Source organism: Sinohyriopsis cumingii, chromosome 7, assembly GCF_028554795.1.
Source record: "Sinohyriopsis cumingii isolate HCF-2022 chromosome 7, ASM2855479v2, whole genome shotgun sequence".
Lineage (NCBI taxonomy): Eukaryota > Metazoa > Mollusca > Bivalvia > Unionida > Unionidae > Sinohyriopsis > Sinohyriopsis cumingii.
The window spans coordinates 35442902-35463918 of record NC_142967.1 but is presented as its reverse complement, the minus strand read 5'-3'; the positions used below and the strand labels follow the sequence as shown (position 1 = coordinate 35463918).

Genomic DNA, 21017 nt, shown 5'->3' with positions numbered 1-21017 from the left:
CATTTATTTGTATAACGCCCCATTTCTGAAGACAAGTATCGTTGTTTTATCTAAATCTGCTCTCGTTTGTGTTATGTTACAGAAATGTTCTATAACACCCAGCTGGGACTGAACGTCCTCTGGTTCTATCAATGCAATTATCAACATCATCCGTGTATAATTGTGATGTCTCGTATACCAATATACCTTTGTCTGGTTTTTAACGCATCTCAGTTGTTACTAAATCATTAATGAACAGATTGAAGAAAACTGGACTGAGAATACATCCCTGTCTTCTTCCAATATTCATTAAAAATGGTGTATACATACTGCTTACCCTAATATGTCAACATAGATTACTGTTCATAGAAATTAAGATGTGTACATTGTATATCCATGCCCCCTTCTTTATTTCATTTCGTTTTTTGCTCAATATAATTAAAATGACTTCTCAAAATCCACAAAGATACAATAAAACCTCTCTCCATTTTATTCTTCGATACTTTTGGATGACAGATTGGACCGTAAATATATCGTAAACGGCTGAGTTCACCTAGCTGCTTGGAGCCTCCTTTCTTGTATATTAAGCTGGTTTCGTTTAATTTTTTTTCCTTATTTTAAAGTTAATTTATGTTGAATGCGGAAGCTGGATATTTTCCGTTAGCGTAATGACTGGTGTTTAGGGCGCTCCAAACAGCATAGAAAAGACAGATCACTTCATGCGATTGTGTGGCAGGATGTATGCTGTTTTCCTACCTCTTTGACTAGAAGAGAACAATTTAGATCATGCGGCCACGTCATCATGCAACTTTATTCCATATCTTATATGAAAATATTGGCTAGAAAATATTCTGACCAATCAAAAAATTGTATCTGTCAAGTTTGGTGTTATATTCATTAATTTAAATACTGAGTAGAGTTCCATGACAGAGGATCGTGATCTGCTGAAGTTTTGACCATGGTCCATGCAATCCTTATATGTGTGCATATTATACAGGGATTCATAAGATATTTACAGGTTACAAAATCATTACAGGATGTGAATACGGAGACTACTGGAAGGATTACTGTGCCACGAACATCAAGGGTACTCAAGCTGCAAGTCTTTGTGTTCAGTATCAGCAACAATGTTGTGGGACCTGTACCAGGATCAAAAGTCAAAGCTTCCCAGGTGATTGTGTGTGAGTGTGTCTGTCTGTCTGTCTGTTTGTGTGTGTGTGTGTGTGTTTGCGTGCGTGCATGTGTGTGTAAATAATGTCTTCATGACAATCATATCTGGACGAAGCTAAGATGTAAACAAATAAAACAACACAAAAACTGTAGTATCTCTCTCATTTTCTTAATTCAAGTTAGTTATTATTCTGACAGTAGTTTCATCATCGAGTTAGTTCCATACATAACATAACAGGGGCTTAAATTTGTTGACAAAATGTGACCAGGTACTGTGAAATCATTTTATACTTAATTGTATTATTTTGTGATTTTACGAAAATTACATATTTATGAAAATTACATATTTACCTCTACTCTGACGCACCTAAAGCTGAAACTGACTCCAAGTTCTCCTCAGTAGTTCAGTTGGTTGAGTGTCGGACTCCTAATCCAAGAGTAGTGGGTTTGATACTGGGTTGTCTGCCTCGGTGTCTTTCGAATAGGTGCTTATGTCTCGTGTCCTTGGAATGACATAACAAATCCAGTGTTTAAAGTACCGTTAAAAATCCACAAAACGACGTTCTCTAGTTGTACAATAATCGTCAAGACCACTTGACACCAACTGTATTCAAATAGAGATCTCAGACATAACTGAGATCCGACGGACTCTAGTATAAAGTTATGTTCTGCTAAACTTTCGATTCACCAGTCAAATTATGGTTTTCATATTGATGAAAACGTCATTGGAAATATAATGTTTCTAATGATAACTGGTAGGGTAACTAAAAATAAATGGACCAGGAAATCCCAAAGTGACCAGAACATAAACTTTTTATGGATGACTGTCAGATGTACATATGTATAAGCTAATCTCGATATTAAGCAGATTTATGTTATCCCCAACAGCCGTATCTTTGATATGCAACAGTAATTGGCCAATAATGTCGTCCATTTTTATCAACATAATCTTATGTCGAATATATTAGTTCTTCTCCATTGATAACTTCCGTCGACCAATGTGATTGCACAAATCCCACTGAAATATTTTCAAGAAAGTATGATATATATATATATATATATATATATATATATATATATATATATATATATATATATATATATATATATATATATATATATATTGGGCGGGGGCGATTCAGTTCTCAGAATATTCTCATCTTTTCGTAATCTATTCATGTAATTTCAAAGACATGTAAATAGCGAAACTCGGGTATTCTCTGATGTGGATTAAACTACCAACAACCATATTCAGATGTATGCTGATCTTATCTCCCGTCTTCAGGGATCGAACCTGAGGAGATACAGACGCCAAGTGAGTTCTCCGTTTCATAGCAGTGTCAGAATGAGTAGTACATGTTTACTGAATAAAAATCCATGTTGTTAGGATGCGAGTTCGGCGATCGTGATCCTGATTACTGTGACCGATTGGTACACAACAGTACCCTCAGAGAGGCCAGCTGTTACGACATCTTTGAGACCTCCCGTTGTTGCCTAACTTGCCACAACATAGAGGACAAGTCTATGCCAGGTATCTAACTATGCATTTTCACTTTCTTGTTATTTTTCTGTTAAAGTATTTGCTTTTCCAAGTCTGACAGTGATGCCCATTTTAGATTTTTTTTTCCTCTTTGAAATAAAACCTCTTGTTTAATGGCCATCAATGATAACATTCTGTTCCTATGGCAATAGATCCGTTTGTTTTTGTAAAAGTCTAAAATGATGTTTTAAAAAGGAAATGTTGTCAGTCAATTACTATAAATTGTATGTTTAGATAACCAGAACCCTGCAGATTTATATATCCTAACGTTTGTTATCTAAATATGAATATAGATTTTATTTGTTTTTTAATATGCATTGTCCAGCAAAATAAATATTAAAGGGAGATAATTATTTATTACATAGGGAAGCAAAATAAAGTGAGAACATTGCCATAGGTAGAGAAAAGTGTAGAACTATATATATATATATATATATATATATATATATATATATATATATATATATATATATATATATATATATATATATATATATATATATATATATATATGTGTGTGTGTGTGTGTGTGTGTGTGTGTGTGTGTGTGTGTGTACAAGCGTGATAATTCAATGATATGCGTAGGAAAGGTTTTGTGTGTGTCTGAGAGAGAGAGAGAAAGAGAGAGAGATGCGGATAATAAGTCAACGTCCTTACCTTAGAATTAAGTCGCATTGTGAATAACTTCATATAAAATGGGAACACTTTTATGTATATTTAATGCGTGTTGTGCGCTTGACCTATGTCCATAATTGAGGATCGAGGTTTGGCCTACCTGACTATTTCCATGTATTTGTCATGTTTGTAATTTATATATTCACTGTTTACCGATATTTGAGTTTTAGGTCAAGCCATATTTACAAACTTAGAATGTTCTGGAAGAGAACTTGTGACCCACGTTCTGAGCGCTTTATTGTCTTAGGTTTTTATATAAGGTTGTGGTCAACAAAATTATTCATTCCTATCTCAAGGTCGTTGTGTAGAATCGTTTACAGTTGTGTTTAAACATAATCTGAGAGGAATCATTTATTTAAAAATTATTAATTGCAAAAATAAAGTGCTCGTTGACATTTGGACAAAAACGCTTCTTTGACAGTATTGTAAATTCGTTCAAAGAAATTTTGGATTATATCATTTTGATACATCAAGACTGTTGGTAAATCAATATATTCAAAGCTATTGGTACATCAGCACACGTTAAGTATTGGAATTCACTCGGATCAATCTGTACTTTAGGACTTATAGAACGTTTATAATTATTTTGGGATTTCACTCACAATATTGTAGGCTCCACTTAAATTTTCGGTTTGTAACTTAGATAAATAAATGTATTTGTTCATTTCACTAAACTTATTGGTCTCGTTTTTTCTGTTACTTAATTTTATACCATATAATCGTAACAACACAAAAATGTGATTCATTTTGCACATACAATTGTTACTGTTTTAAATCATCTTCATGATACTGCTCGATACACGCAGGCTACTTCAGATTACCAACGTGCTTTTGTTTAAAGACATGTTGGCCACTTCAGATCGTCTACGTGTTAATATTTACAGACGCGAGTTATTTCAAATCAGCTATCTACCATTGCTTCAAGACACCCGGGTTAATTCAGATCGTTAAAGTGTTATACTTTAGAAACACGCGAGCTACTTCAGATCATCTACGTTTAATATTTTTTTTTTAAAAAACGCGGATCATTTTATATCATCTACATACTATTGCATAAAAACACGCGAGCTAATTCAAATCACCTGTGTGATATTGCTTAAAGTTATGATGGCTACTTCAAGTCATCTCCATGCCATTGTTTAAAGACACGCGAGCTACTTAAAATCATTCGCATACTTTGTATAAAGACCGAAGCAACGTCAAGTCATATATGTGCTATTATTTAAAGTCACGTGGAACACTACAAATTATGTGCATGCGAGAACTGTGCCTATATGAATTCGAGATTTTTTCATCTAATTTTTAAGAGTTTAAACAAAGATACTTCTTCAGTTTCCTGTATAAAAGAGCGCGCTACAGACCGTATTACGATATTTTGTGTCTAGCCTTCACTCATCTCTGTCACCCACCTCATAGACACAAATCTTGGTCTGTTGTTTTTGTGAGGTGCGGTGGGTTAATCTTGTCCGTCTTTTATTTTGACCATTGATTTCTAACGGGTTTATCACATGAAATATTCAGTAAACTTGATAAATACGTTCCACATTATGAGTGGAACATTGGCCAAACGTCAAGATCACGCAGTTAAAAATCCGATAAAAGGGTTGGGGGTGGACATTACATTAGGGGTCTATTTCATAACTGACCATTAAAAGAGCACTTTACTGTTTTTTTTTCTTCGTCTGTTTATTTTTCTATATCACTGATCCGGTGGCCTAGTGGTTAGAGCGTCCGCCTCGGATGCGGGAGGTGGTGGGTTCGATTCCCGGCCGAGTCATACCAAAGACTTATAAAAATGGTGCTAATAGCTGCCTCGCTTGGCGCTCAGCATTAACAGGTTAGTGTTAGGACTGGTCGGCCTGGTGTCAGGATAATGTGATGGCTGGGACATCATGCCACATGTCTGCGACATGATGCCCCAGTGCTAGACATCACTATTAGCTGTCACACTGCAGACATCGTAGCGATATGACTGAAACATTATTAAAGCTACGTTAAAAATCCAAATCACACACACACACACACACTGACAAATACACACACACAACACACAACACACTGTTTTTACATCAGCTGCAGATATAGAGGAGAAATCAAGACTGCGAAATTCTTGCGAAAGGGATAGGGCAGCTTTCTCTTTATACTCTTAAATAACTCAGGAAAAAGATGGATGGAAAGTAATTGAATTATTTTATTTTTTTCACCTGAACATTAAATTTCATTTTATACAATGCACTAAGTTTTCCTATCATTCACACTTTAGTATGTGTACGCACGTGCGTGTGTGAGTGCACGCATACGTGTACAAACAATATATGAGGAAAGCAAATCTTTAATCATGATGTTTTATGGTATGTTTTATTCAACATCAATTTTTTAAATGCATAAACATGGTCCACCCATCTGATTTTAGGCTGCGAGTATGGTGATAGAAATCCGGCCAAGTGCAAAGAATGGATGAAGGATGATGTAGGAACAGGCCACTGCTATCAAATCGTGACTCAGTCCGAGTGCTGTAGGACTTGTGGACAACTTAAAAACGAATCCAACTCAGGTTTTCTCAGATCCTGTTAATACTGGTCTCTTTAAGAAAATAGGCATTGATTATAAATGCGGCCTGTCTATATTTCCTGCTTGAGTAATGTTGCAAAGTTCCTCTAAAACGTTAGGTAACAGTCATGGGTTAGTCTAGCTTACAGGCCCAGTTTTACCGATGTCATTTTTGCCCAGTTCTTGGATATTCATACAGTCCAGAGGACGTACAGTCCCAGTCTTCAAGACATGTCCAGTTTTAGAGGGCACATTTTGCTGTTTTCAAACGCTGACTCAATAAGAGAGCCATATTAAATAGGGCTGTATATCTTGACATATCTTTCTCGACATGTTTACCCTTTTTGTCAGCGTTCCCCATATTGTCCAGTCCTTTGCTACGAACGGATGTGGTACAAGATTGAACCTTGAACTCTTACCCAGTTTTCAACATCTACTTGTTTCTTTTTCTTTTTTAAATAACGAACTAGTAGTATAATAGATTAAGGACCAACTATTTCAAATGTGTTGGTTGGGTGTGTGTCGAGTGATACTGATTGTGGTTGTGGGAATGAGGAGAGAGGGACGTGTGATTGTTTTTTTTACAACATTATGCCCTACCCAAAAATAAGATGAGAAAAAATATTCTTGCTCTAATTTGTGGAAGAAAAGAAGTATAACATCCGTTGTATCTGTTGAACAAATAAAATAACTTGAGGTAAAAGCAATACAAAATTTCATGCTCCCCCACCTCCTTAAATGGCTGGCTCTTTTTTTAACTTAACGATCGTATAAAAAATAGAGTGAGTGTATTACAGCCGTGCAACAAATTTTAAATGTTGAATACATGAAATCAAATTGTAGGTAAATACAAATACATCGATACATACAGACTCTATGTGTTTCACTTCATAAGTGCAAATATCCCATAGTTTTAAGTACTCGATCTGTGGACCGCTCCGGTGGCCTAGTGGTTAGAGCGTCCGCATCAGATGTGGGGGTCGTGGGTTCGATCCCCGGCCGAGCCATACCAAAGACTTACAAAAATGGTACTAACAGCTGCTTCGCTTGGCGCTCAGCGTTAAGAGGTTAGTGTTAGGACTGGTTGGCCTGGCGTCAGGATAATGTGAATGGGTGGGACATCATGGTACGTGTGTGCCGCATAATGCCCCAGTGCTAGATATCACTATAAACTGCCACACTGCAGACATCGTAGCGATATGACTGAAAAATTGTTAAAGCTACGCTAAAGATCCAAATCACACACACACACACACACACACACACGATCTGTGAGTGGCGAGGGCGTCGGCCGAGTCATACCAAAAGACTTCTTACGATGGTGCTTGTAGTTGCCTCGCGTGAGGTTAGTGTTAGGACTGGTAGGCCTCGTGTCCCGACGATGTGACTGGGTGGGACATGATGCTACATGTATGCGGCATAACGCCCCAGTGCTAGACATCACTAAAAACTGCCACGCTGCAGTCATCGTAGTGGCATGACTAAAATGTTAAAGCTACATTATAAATTCCAAAATCACGAGCATAGTACACTCGATCAGTATTAGTTCTGGTGATATATTAACGGAATCTTTGCATGGAAATGAATTCTGAGTGTTTTGCACGAGTGTCCCGATTAAGCGGGGGTAGGGGGGAATATATGAGAATTTCTTGGTAAAAATGACATTTAGTAGGACTGGAGGGAGAATTACGATTTTATTTTGTAAGTTTCTTTCCTAATAAAGGTCAGTAGTGGACGAATGATATACAAAATGGATATTCCTTACAAAATATGATCGCAGATACGGCAGCGTAGTTATCAGGGATTTAACAATATGGTGCAATTACCCCAAAAATACGAACTTTCGTGTGTTTTTGAAGCACTTCTTTCTAACATGGGCAAAAATCTGAGATCCGCAACACTGAAACAGAGTTGACCTAATTAGTAAGGGTTCTAACAGTAACCCCCTCCCACCTCCAAAAAAAAAAAGGACACGACCGGTCAGTTGTATGCTGTCAATCATATTTACAAATCCATGTGATGTCTATGCATGCTGCATTCGGAAATGCTAAAAGTAATTACAGATCCATACGTTATCAGTGCATATTGCATTTAGAAATGTCAAAAAGTAGCTGTTAATTGTATAAAAATAGATGGAATCGGTGCCAGTAGTACATAAAATATCGTACCTAATTTCAAAAGCAACGGTCACCGGTTTGCTTTACATATCCCTTCATTGAATTTGTTTTCTTACATTCTTACAATTAAATTTATTAACGTATTCTACTCTTTCTGGTTTAATAAGTTTTAAGTATTCTTACCCCCCCCCCGGTCTCAAGAAAACAAAATAAGAACAATGCAAGTCAGTGCCTTGTTTTCTTATCCAAGCTGTCACTTTTTAACCCCAACATGTAGTGTCATTAACTAAGGTCGATCTCTTATCGTATATTAGTCACGTCCGTAGTTCAAATGTCAAGTTGGGGCCGCAGTAATTGATTGTTGGACGTGTAATCCAATGGTTTCTGGTTTAGATATCCAGTACAGTTCAGGGTGGATTGTCCGTCTCCGTGTTTCCTAGGGAAAGATCTTTAACATCTATTTTCTTTGTTTAAAATAGCAAAAATATCTCAAAATTAAATAATAATAAAAAACAATACAGAAGAAAACAAAGAAAAATACGCATTTTATTTTTACAGAAAAACAACACTTAAAAAAAGCAGACAACCACGAAATGTCGAGGTCATTAATACATGAAAGGTATGAAACGAGCGTGTCATGTGACGTTTGCGATACTCTTATACAGGTGTTCCCTGTGACGTGTAGGGAACTGTATCAGTAAGGAGTTTTTCCTCATGTAAGAATAAGTATGGTTGTAATGTGATATATATATATATATATATATATATATATATATATATATATATATATATATATATATATATATATATATATATATATATATATATTTGTGTTTAAATCAAAAGTATTTACCATGACACCATGAGCATCATTTTCGCTAGCCAAGGTTCCGATATGTGAATCCTATGTAGATAGGGTTCACATATCGGAACCAAGACAAGCAAATATATATAAGCATTGGCATTTTCTTTTGCTTGGCCACCTAGAACCAGATTCACAAACATTATCATAATTTGCAAATGAATAATTTGAAAACGAGTGTGAACAGCATAGACCTTAAGCTGCAGTCGCGCACTTCGATGGCAGATCAAAATTTAGGCTCTTCTGATCTCATGATTTCTAGCAGAAGACATAGATCTTATGATACTGGCACATCATGCAACGTCAGATCAGAATTATAGGCTAAATGATCTCTTATAATGATTCAAACTTTGATCTACTGGCGGATTATGCAACGTCAGATCAGAATTATAGGCTAATTGATCTCTTATAATGATTCAAACTTTGATCTATTGGCGCATTATGCAACGTCAGATCAGAATTATAGGCTAATTGGTCTCTTATAATGATTCAAACTTTGATCTATTGGAAGATCACCATCTGGCAATGGAACTGCAGAGGAATCTTTAAAAACCTATCAGAACTGCGGAACAAACTGAATAATACGCCCGTAAAACCAGACGTAATCTGCCTACAGGAAACCCTCATAACACAAGAACACAAACGCCTGCCCAAACTACAATGCAATACCTAGAGAATCTTTAAAAACAGACCCAAGGGGCAGAAAGGGGGTGGATTAGCAATTTTTTTGATAGATACACTAATCTACTATGAAATAACAGAAGTACCCCCTAACCTAAACATCAATAATAGCATCGAAATAATGTCAGTAATGATAAACATAGAAACCACAAACATTAAAATAATAAATGCATACGACCTAGGGGGTACCTTCTGCCCTACCAACCTAATCTCACTAAGGGCAATCACTAATAACAACAACAACAATCTAATTATCTGTGGCGACTTCAACGGACACAGTGAATTATGGGGAGGTAAAAAGAAAGATCAAAGAGGGAACATGGTTGAAAAATGGATAACTGAGAACAATCTGGTCATCTTAAATGACGGGTCGAACACTAGATTAAAACCCTGAGGACTGCACTCTCTCAGCCATAGACCTAACCATCACTACCCCAAAATTGGCTCAAATCACAAATTGGTGGGTGGATCAAGAAGATACGTTAGAAAGTGACCATTTCCCCATCACAATCAATATTCAAACAAAAACTCAAATCATTCCAAACGAAACCCCACCTAAATGGAGGTACCAACAGGCAGACTGGGACCAATTCCAATTATTACTAGCTAGAGTAAATCCAGATAACTTAGAAAGCCCAAATATTTACATGTATTATGATAACATAACAGACACAATTATAGAGGCAGCTAACCGATGCATCCCAAAGACAACTAATATCCAAAATAAAAACCCTGTACCATGGTGGACTAAACAGTGCACTATAGCACATGAAGACAAAAAAGGGTCTTAAATAAATATAAACGCACCAAAATTCTATCTACTTCCAGCAAAATAAAGATAAAGAAAAAGCACTAAAACAAACTATAAAAACTGCTAAAATTAATATATGGCAAACCTTTTGCTGTAAACTGAGTCTAAAATCAAATTCAAAACAAATTTGGGACGAGATAAAAGCCATAAAAGGGAAAGCAACTACCTCAGCCCCAAAAACTAAAAATGCCATAACAAATAAAGATAAGGCAGACCTCCTAGCGAAGCATTTTTCGAACATGAGTAGCAACAATAACCACACCAGAAACTTTCAAGAACACAAAAAACTAATGGAGGAAACCCAACCTCAAATCTTTCAAGACCAAGGAACAAAAGAATCTCACCTAAATAGCGACATCACAGCACATGAATGGGAGATAGCCCTACGATCCAAAAACGAAACATCCCCTGGTAAGGATCAGTTAGGTTACATTATCTATAAAAAAAAATACCTATCAATATAACAATAGCCATAATCAAATTCTTTAATAGGATATCGGATAAAGGCCAGCTACTCACCAAATGGAGACAGGCCATAGTAATACCCCAAGCTAGGTAAAGGTACCAACAACATAAATTCGTACCGACCCATCTCCCTTACAAACAATATTTACAAAATAATGGAGACAATAATCGCAAATAGGTTAAAACACCACCTAGAAGCCAATAACCTACTCTCCATAAAACAATGTGGCTTTCGGAACAGACGGTCCACCACTGACCAACTTCTCTGATTGGAAACAGACATTAAACTCGCTTTTAACGCACATAGGAAAACCGATCGCAACCTCACAGCGGTTTTTCTAGACCTAGAAAAAGCGTTCGACCTAGTATGGACCAATGGACTAATGGCCAAATTAAACCAATTTGGAATAACTGGACGCTTGTTCAACTGGATTGGCGATTTCCTCACAGGCCGGAAAATTACCACAAGAATAGTCAACACCCATTCGGAAGAATTTTCACTTGAAAATGGAACACCGCAAGGCAGTGTTATAAGTCCCCTACTATTTGACCTAATGGTAAACGACCTTGACCTCAATGCAGCCTCCACAAAAATAAACTTGTCACAATTTGCAGATGATAGTGGCATATGAAGGAATGGAAATCCTGCCAATAACACAGTAGTTAAAGAAATCCAGCAGAGCCTAGACAACATAGGGAGATGGGCGGACAAATGGGGTTTCAAAATATCTCATGAAAAAACTGTGGCAATCATATTCACCCCCAAACGAAATAACAACCTAGTCTATCTAAACTTCTATATACAAAATCAATTAATCAAATACGTTGCAGTAGTAAAATTCCTAGGAATGTTCTTTGACAACCACCTCACATGGAAACAGCACATTGAACAACTCACCCAGAATTGTAACAAAGATCTCAATTTACTCGGGAACATCACAGGGATTGACTGGGGATCCAACCAGGAAACCCTCCTCACGATATTTAAAACCCTAATTAAATAAAAACTTGATTACGGTTGCCAAGCATATAACTCGGCTAAGCAACCTGTACTACAAAAACTTGACACTATCCAGAGAAAAGCCTTACTATTATGTACAGGAACACTCCCCTCAAAACCATTAGAAGAACTACAAACACTAACAGGAGAACTACCCTTAACATTACGTAGGCAAGAACTGCTCCTCCGATACTCCATTCGATTAGATTAGATACCCACCCAGACAACCATCCCACCAAAATAGCTATAAACAAGTGTAAAGTTGTCTTCAAACCCAAAATCATACCCATCACACCAAGTGGCAAAGTAATCCTTGAACTAAGAGAAAAGATACCTCTACTAAAAAAAAAGGTAACAAACAATACAGACCAGAACAAATCACCATGGTTACAAAAAGCACCAAGGATTAACACTGAAGCTACCAAATTAGGCAATAAAGAAGGACAAGAAAACTTACTAAAACCTGTACTGGTAAACGAAATCAACCAAAAATACCGGGACTATGTTAAAATATATACCGATGGATCAAAAACAAACAACCCACAAAGAACAGCAGCAGCAATATATGCCCAAAATATCAACCCGCAGGGAAAATATTTATCAAAAACCAAAAAGAGATTGGATCACCACACACATACCCAGAGTTACTTATGGACTCTAATAAAGAAAAACAATCAGCATATAAAAATATAAATAAATTCACTGACTCAGCAGGACTTAGGAACAAAATATAATTACTATTCCCACAAAACCAAAAGACCCAGTAACTAGCTAAATAAATTTAGAAGCTCCCACATAAAACCCCATAACATATCATTCAATTTTATAAAAATATTAATAAATAATTCGCTTACGAAGCACCTATCAAAAACTAAGGAAACCGCAAAATCGGATGTTCTAGATGTCCTTAACGAACCGAGTAATCAGCTTGGATTCCGGTCCTAGATGTCCTTAACGAACCGTGTAATCGGCTAGGACTCCGGTTTCTTGCTAAATAAAGTATAAATAACATTCAATCACTAAAAACATTAATAAATAAATAAGTTAAAGAGGCAATGTCTAAAAACTTATAAATAACAACGTAGGAAGCACACCCTAAACACCTCGACTAGTAATACCATAATAACCTTGAAAATCTCTCTTCATACATGAGTTCTACTAACAATCTCTATAAACAGCATAGAACACCCCGCCCCCTTTTTAGAACATTTTGAAAATAAAAAATAAAAAAGCAAGACACACCAGGCAAATGCAACAAGAAACCAGCGATGTGAAGCAACCCTGGCCGTTCCCGAGCTCTCCTTCCCACTAATGACAGCCAACCATTCAACTGTAAGGGACCTTTATGGACCCATAGATTGAGGCCAAACTATCAGGGTTCCTTGAACCCATAAAAGCATGGGGGAGGTGGCACCATTCCCTTCCCCAGGAACAACTAGCAGGCTGCGGTGCAGTCAGAAAAAGTGGCACATGCACAATTGTGCGCACGCCACTATAATTAAACTCAACAACAACAAATACTGGCGCATCATGCAACGTCAGATCAGAATTATAGGCTAATTGATCTCTTATAGTGAGTCAGACTTTGATCTACTGGTGCATTATGCTACGATCGATGAGGATCTAAGCTGCTTGATCTCTTATGATTGTAAGCGGACGTTAGAGATATTGATTGACTTGTACATTTTGCGAGAACAGACCAGGACAAGTGCTGTTTGATCTATTGTGATTTCAAGCGGATGATTCAGATCTTGATCTACTGGCGCATCATGCGACGATAGATCAGGATCAGTGCAGCTGGGTGAATGAGATCTTGTAGTGATCTCAGGCAGATGATGCTGATATTCATCTCCTGGCACGGGTCTACCGATATATCATGAGACGACACACCAGGATCTATGATGTTCGCACGTTGTTATGCACTGTGTATGGCTAATGGCGTTAAATGATTTGTATTGCTTTACAGGTTGCGAATATGGGAATCGTTACGAGTCGTTTTGTTCCAGTATAAATGATACCCACAATGCCTTCCTCTGTTACCACGGCGAGGACCAGTGTTGTGCAATATGCAAGGAAATAAAGAATACAAGCAATCCAAGTACGTGAACTAAACTGTATATTTCATCATTTAATACTGGAATGAGGAAGTAAATGCGTGAGGATAGTGTGCGGTGGGGTGGGGTATAAGTTAAGGGTATGAGAATGGTGTATGTTTGTGTTTCCAAGCAACATTTGCCCACTCTGTCGGTGATTTCCCGAAAATTGGTAGATTTACATGTGATCACACAGTTCTATTTCAAAATCAAGAGTGGCTCCTATTGACTATACAAATGTTTTTATGCCCCACGAAAATCATTTGAAAATAAATGCAGCATCATTTTTCGACAAGAATTAAATGAAGAGATATTGATTATAGAAACACAAATTCGACGCCTGATTAAAAATGGTTAAGAAATGTCCTTCCAGAGTGGCAACAAATTCGAAGACTGATTAAGAACAGTTAAGAAATGTCATCCCAGAGTGGCAACTTACTCAGCTAGTCAGAGACAAGATCAACCTGACTAAAATCAGATCTCCACTGTCCTACGTGAAGATCGGACAGCGACCGCGTAGGGATCATGTTCTGGTGACCTGTTATTGCAACATTCGCTAATTTTATCAGCCAGTCAGATGAAGTGTGGGAAACTGAGTTGTATAGCTGAAGAACATCAATGTGTGCTGAACGACCCGATTCACTTTCAGATTTTCTGAGATTTCTGAAAGTTGAATTTCCATTGCATAATTCAATGGTTACAAGAACATGGCCCGTAAGCGGTCGTTATTTTTCCGGTTGTTTTTTTCTCTCGTAGTCGTTGAAAGTTTATTTCTTTTAGTAATTGTGGCCATATTTAATGGTAAATCAGCATCATTTGAATAATTTTTTTATAGACCTTTAAGCCATAATATTTTCTATACGATTTGGTCAAATCCAAATGAGACATTTTGGAAAACGATGTTAAACGTTTGCTAGTTTTATTAAAGCTGACCATTTGGATGACGAAATTGTATATAAAAAAAACACTGAAGACAAAATGCTCCATGTAAAAGTATGTACTACTTGGTCAAGCGGTTTTCAGAAACGGTCATAAAATAACTGAACAAACGTTGGACGATGGATGAATGTCCATACCATAAGCCCATTTGGCATCGGGGTAGGTTGATAATTAAGCCCCACGATTGTAATAATACGGACTGAAAATTTTTAGGGGCTGGTCTCACCTATTTATTAAAACATGCAAATATTTGCAGACATGTCTGCACACATCAGTTTTCATTTTCTACACTTGCCAGTACTTCTCGCGGCTGTTGAGTTACCGTCGGCTTAAGGGTTCTTTTGGCAATATGTACATAACATTTACTAATAAAAATCGTATGTTGTTGTTGTTGTTGTTGTAGGATTTTAAGCACACGATAGGCTATAGATGGCGGCCAGTATTAATGGTGGAGGAAGAACCCGGGAAAACCCCAGAAAGAACCACCGACCCACGAAAAGCTACTGGCAAGCTTTCTCACATACCCAAATTGGTCGAATCTGAGACTCGAACCCACGCAGACAGAGGTGGGATCCGTAACGGAGAGCGCTTTAGACCACTCGGCCACTCGGGGCCCCGCAAAATCGTATGTTTGACGACTTGTAAATGCAAGTGGAATAGCACAACCCGATGTCCTGTGGCCATTTTGAATTTCGTGCTAGATATGGCTGTTACCAAATATCGGTAATTGCCTAAACCGTACGCAGGTGTGTTCCAGAAAGATCCTTATGCACATTCGAATGAACTGGTGACATTATGGTCACAATTCATCCATCAGTATCAACACAAATTTGTGGGGTTGATTTATCAGACAAGCAGCTTTGTGGCTAAGTGAGCAACAAATCGTCGAAACGTTCATTAAGGAGCATTGTAAACATCCGGGAGTCGATTTTCTGTCATATTTTGAGTAGCTATCAAACTTGAATAAATCTGGCCCTCTACTATTTGATCAAGCCAAATATCTTGTGTTTTGGAAATTGTTATAAGAAGCCCTGAAAAATTAGAGCACCAACATTAAACCTCAGGACACTGGATTTCCCATTATTCTTTTTCTTTTTACAGACTTAATCTAACAAAAATCAGATTAAATGGAAGCAGATGGATGTATTCAAAACAATAAAACAGAATCAAGACGAGTCTGCAGGCCAAATCCGCAAGGATAGGGAAAACTAAATACATACCCGAGATACAAAAAGGGACAAAATAATTCTTAAACACAATAATTGTTACACCGACCCCCTGCGGAGGGGGAGTAACCTAATGCAAGGTTATAAAAAGAATGTAACAAAAACTTGCCAGTAACTCGAGAGAAAGTTCCAGACCGGACAAAAACTCAATCCAAGAGTAGTTTCACACGGTAAAAACGATGCACATAAGGCATACGCTAAATTTGCGACATATGACACTAAGCAAAGGCAAATTTTTCTCTTAGAAGTATTTTAAGCAGCTGTAATGGATGTGACTGGAAGATGAACCACGCATATTGAGCATGGGCCAGGGTCATGGTTTAGACTCGCTATTTTGTCTTGACAGTCATCTAATGGAAGGATGAATTCTCATCATATGGTTGCAGGTATTTTCTGTTTGGAAATAGTAAGCTTCGCAATAGCAACATCTGCATTACTGATATTGCTACTGCGAAGCTTACTATTTCCAAACAGAAAATGTATTACTGATGGGGCCCCGAGTGGTCTAAAGCGCTCTCCGTTGCAGATCACTGCCATCTCACCTCTGTCTGCGCCGGTTCGAGTCTCGGATTCAGCCAATGTGGGTATGTGAGAAAGGTTGCCAGTAGCTTCTCTTTGGTTGGTGGTTCTTTCTGAGGTTTTCCCGGGTTCTTCCTCCACTATTAATACTGGCCGCCATGTATAGCCTATCGTGTGCTGAAAAATGGCGTTAAACCCCACAACAACAACAACAAAAGTATTACTGATATGACACTATTTCATTTTGACCCAAAAGAGAACTTATCAAGTGTTTCTGATAGATGTATCAGGTATTCTGCAGCTGTCAATGCACATAGGCTTAGGTTGAGTTGGATATTTAACTCCATAAAATGTGAACAGTAAGAATTTGTGCGAAGATGGGTTAATCAAAATACGAAAGTATGCAGTTGTCAAACTGAGACTGATCACGAACTCATCCCACTTTATGGAAGGCAATAATTGTTGTTTTCTCAATCTTGAACTTTGGCGTGGTTATAAACTTGTTGAGCCAATATAGTTCTATTACCAGCCGGAGCTTTCTTTCTACATATGACATTAGTACAAATTTTAAATGAAAGCCTGTTAAGGTCACTGCCTGGTTGCGGAGCAGCAAGGTTCTTCAGCAAAACTGAGGCCTGCTTGTGGTAAATTGAAGTTATTGCAAAAGTGGAGGAAGTTAGGTGAACAAAACCCGAAGCCCCTCTGAAACTTTGATCAAGTATTCATCGTCTCGTAACAGTTCAATACAAGTTTGAAGATAATGAGAAATCCTGGCATGTACAAAAATGTTGTCAGTGTATTGCTAGATCAAAACGTCAGTGGCATTTGTTTGGAGATGTTTTTCCTCTCGCCTTTATTATACCGTTTTGACATTTTAACGTATGCTGCCACATAAAATGCTGTTGTGACTGCTGACTAGAGTTTGTCCATTTGCTTTCTAGTGACCGTCAGATTCTCTCTAGGTTTTAATAGGAAGGTTAAGACGAGGTGAACAGGCGCTTCTTGTTTGGCCTTCTAACTCATAACCAAAACGGTGCTGATTTAAGCACCATGGAGAAATGGTGTCGGGTGAAGAATAGCAAAGTAAAGTATCCTATCTCACTAAATCAAGGTTGCACGAGGCAGTCATTGCATCTGCTTGTGTCGTGAGATGCCTTGTTAACTGCCTTTGCAACGCAGCATGTCAATTCCAAAATAGGATCATTTGCCCACTTTATCTTATGTATGATGATTGCAAGTGAATCCACGTCAAGCAATGAGGTCACTACAATATTCCTCACCAAATTCAAAGTGGCATACCTGGGACACTCTCCTCCAATCTATTTTAAAGAAAGGTGAGGCAGTCATAATTACTGTTGGGTATTCTACATGGTAGGTGTACAAGTCCATTTCATACTAGCAGGCCGAGAATGATGATGTCAGCTGGCTTTCAAAAAGAATTTTTAGGAGTTACTGGCGTCTGGACAGATGACCGGTATTCTCATTCATCTTACTAGAATGCACGGGCAAACGGAAATTGTTCCTGCATGTGGTTGTCCTCATCAGGAAAGCCTTCCATATATGTGTACATCACACTGGACAAAAGGGAAGAGGAAGTCAAAAGCTAAGCTATACATTGCTGACCTTTGGTGTGAAGAGTTTGGATTGCCAAGGGAGCCAGCATAGACACTAGTGGTAGGCCAGAAGTTTGAACCCACTGGACTGATCCCTGCAGAAGCCATCAATGAAGGAACAGTATGACAGTTGTAGCCTGACTTGTTAGTTCTAACCTCTGATCATTATGTCCAAAATATGGCTCTTGCAGATAGCTGGCAAGATGAACAAAAAGTCCCATGTGCCTAGATTTTCTGGCACTCTGGCCCTGCTGTTGTGGTGGGTTGATAGTGAAAAGAAAAGTTATATATGAGATAGTTGCCAGTGGCAAAGGGTAATCACCCACTTATAGCGACAACCAACTCGGTGTGGGATGAAGGGATGAAAGCTCAAGACCTTGATATCTAAGTCATTCATCTCGAGCATCCCCTGCATTCATTTGTTTTGACAAAACATTAGGCACCTTCTTACCATCTTGTACAGGCTTTGCAAAGTTTAGATAAGTACATTTAGTACATCTCGTCAACATTCTCTGAGACTTTGAACTTTATGCAACTTATCACAATTGTATATCTTTAATGACAATTACTAAAATGTCATGCAATAACCACAAAGGGGCTCTAGGTGACTGAGTAGTTAACATGCATGTCTTTACTAATCACCACCATCTCACCTGTCTGTGTGGGTTCCAGTCTCAACAGTGGTTTTTATCGTGGTTTTCCCTGGGCTCTTCCTATACCAGTTATACTGGCTGCCATGTATGACCTACCTTGTGCTGAGAAATGTTGTTAAACCCCAAAACTACAATAACCACAAAAGGCGCAGTCTGTACACAAATTCAAAAAAAAAATTAAACAATGCTACTATACAACATTATCATGGCATGCAAACAAGTAAAAGTGATATGGTCAATGACACAAAATTTGCTTAGCAAACGTAACGTGGCAAGTGATACAAAATATGCAAACAGCAAAAGGACATACTGACATGACACAAAATATGCAAACAGCAAATGGACAAACTGACATGATACAAAATGTGCAAACAGCAAAAGTGACATGGTTAGTGACAAAAAAAAATATGCAAAAATATTGGTGAAAACAGAAAATAAAGACAAAACAAAATACCAACTTTGCTATGAATGGGTGAAGATTCAAGAAAAATCTAACAATTTCAGAACATGTACGTTACCTTGCAGCAATACTAGATATTTATAATACAGTCAACTCCACTTATATGCATAGTCTTGGGACCGGACCCAAGCTATGCATATAAACGGAGCATGCATTTAAGCGGAATTCATGTATATTTACAACGTAAAATGGGGCCATACTTTTGACATGCACTTAAGCGATTTATGCAGTTAAGCGATATGCATTTAAGTGGAGCCGACTGTAAATAGTTTTCACAGATACTACTTTTTTTAGTGTCTCTGTACAGTGGTGAAACACAGTTTGGGGATCATTTTGGGATGGTTGAATCCCTGGGATGAAGAAGTTAATGTTATTAGCTGGAGAAATTAAAACACCAAAATATCAAAAGACAAAATAAATTACTATATGCCTTATAAGGGAATGATACTGAACTTTAAAAGTGAAGAGAGAGCTACAGATCTTAACTGTTTGAAATTATTTTGTCACCAGTTTGTCCATATGGAGACAGAGATCCAGTCAGCTGTGGGTTTGATATCTATAATGCAGCCACCGCCCAAAGGATATGCCCGTCTCGGGGAATGGAATGTTGTGCCACGTGTGCTGCATACACATCACATGCTCATGCAGGTGTGGGTGTTACAGCAAACCCACTTGTGGGCTAAACTTCTGCTTCCTTTTTTTTGGTTACAAATAATGAAATTTTGTTAATAAAACTGGAACTGGAATTCATAGCATTCATTTATTAAGTTCAAAAGTCACATTAATTTAAGTTTCATTTTCATGCATAATAGCGGATGCCAAAGAATTTCAGAGATGCTACTCACGACAATAGGTTTATCCATAAAATGAAGCCATAAACCACTTCCCATTTTAAAATCCTAGACTATTTAGTAATTAACAATATCTTAATGTTCATTATCCCCAAAAATGTAGGCGAAATTACAATATATTTGTTCGAATTGTGAATTAAAATAAAAAAAATAATGTAAACTAAAATTAAAAAAATTCAGATATGGAGTGGGTCTTAAGAAGGAATTTTAATAGTACACCGTAAGATCTTGAATCATCCAATTCCCAAAGGCCTTTATTAATATCAACCATATACAATCTATCTCGATCTTTAGTCTCAGTCACTTTTATGAATCTTCATATTTTTATTCATGCTCTAAAATTGTCAGAATATCTGAACATTTTCATACACAACTCAGATCATTGTAATAAGTCCACAATTAATCCCACAACTTGTTCAGAGAATGCCATTTTAAAGTGGGAACTCATAAAATGCCATTTCGAAGTGGGAATTCAGAAAATGACATTTTGATGGGAACTCAGTTGTGACCACATACTGTAGATATATATAGTCTAGTCCAGTTAATTTGAGCAGCTGGGAAGGCGAACAGACCACGTTGTAGGAGCGTCCAAAACCGAAAATAAACCCTTTTATCTTTTATATTATATCTTAAGCAAATATATTTGAAACAAAAATATTAACCAACTCGAGGAAGCCTCGAATTGGTTAAATATAATTTTATCCGTGTTGATAGCGATCGTATTACAAAAAATCGACTCAACTTGAGGTCGCGCCTTCCCTGCTGCTATTAATTAAAAAAATTATTGTTATAATAAAATGGTACATCCGGAAT

At 37.4% G+C, this 21017-nt stretch overlaps 1 protein-coding gene across 1 annotated transcript in view; it reads left to right on the top strand.

Moving 5' to 3' along the window:
- Positions 1 to 20099, top strand: part of LOC149795013 (uncharacterized) — a 70085-nt gene extending 49986 nt beyond the window's left edge. Inside the window, exons 12-16 of the mRNA XM_089964678.1 lie at positions 1016 to 1150; positions 2537 to 2680; positions 5778 to 5918; positions 13817 to 13948; positions 19864 to 20099. Coding sequence (XP_089820804.1) covers positions 1016 to 1150; positions 2537 to 2680; positions 5778 to 5918; positions 13817 to 13948; positions 19864 to 20036 — 725 coding nt within the window. The 3' untranslated portion in view covers positions 20037 to 20099. The remainder of the gene's footprint in view (positions 1 to 1015; positions 1151 to 2536; positions 2681 to 5777; positions 5919 to 13816; positions 13949 to 19863) is intronic.
- The last annotated feature ends 918 nt before the right edge of the window (positions 20100 to 21017 follow it).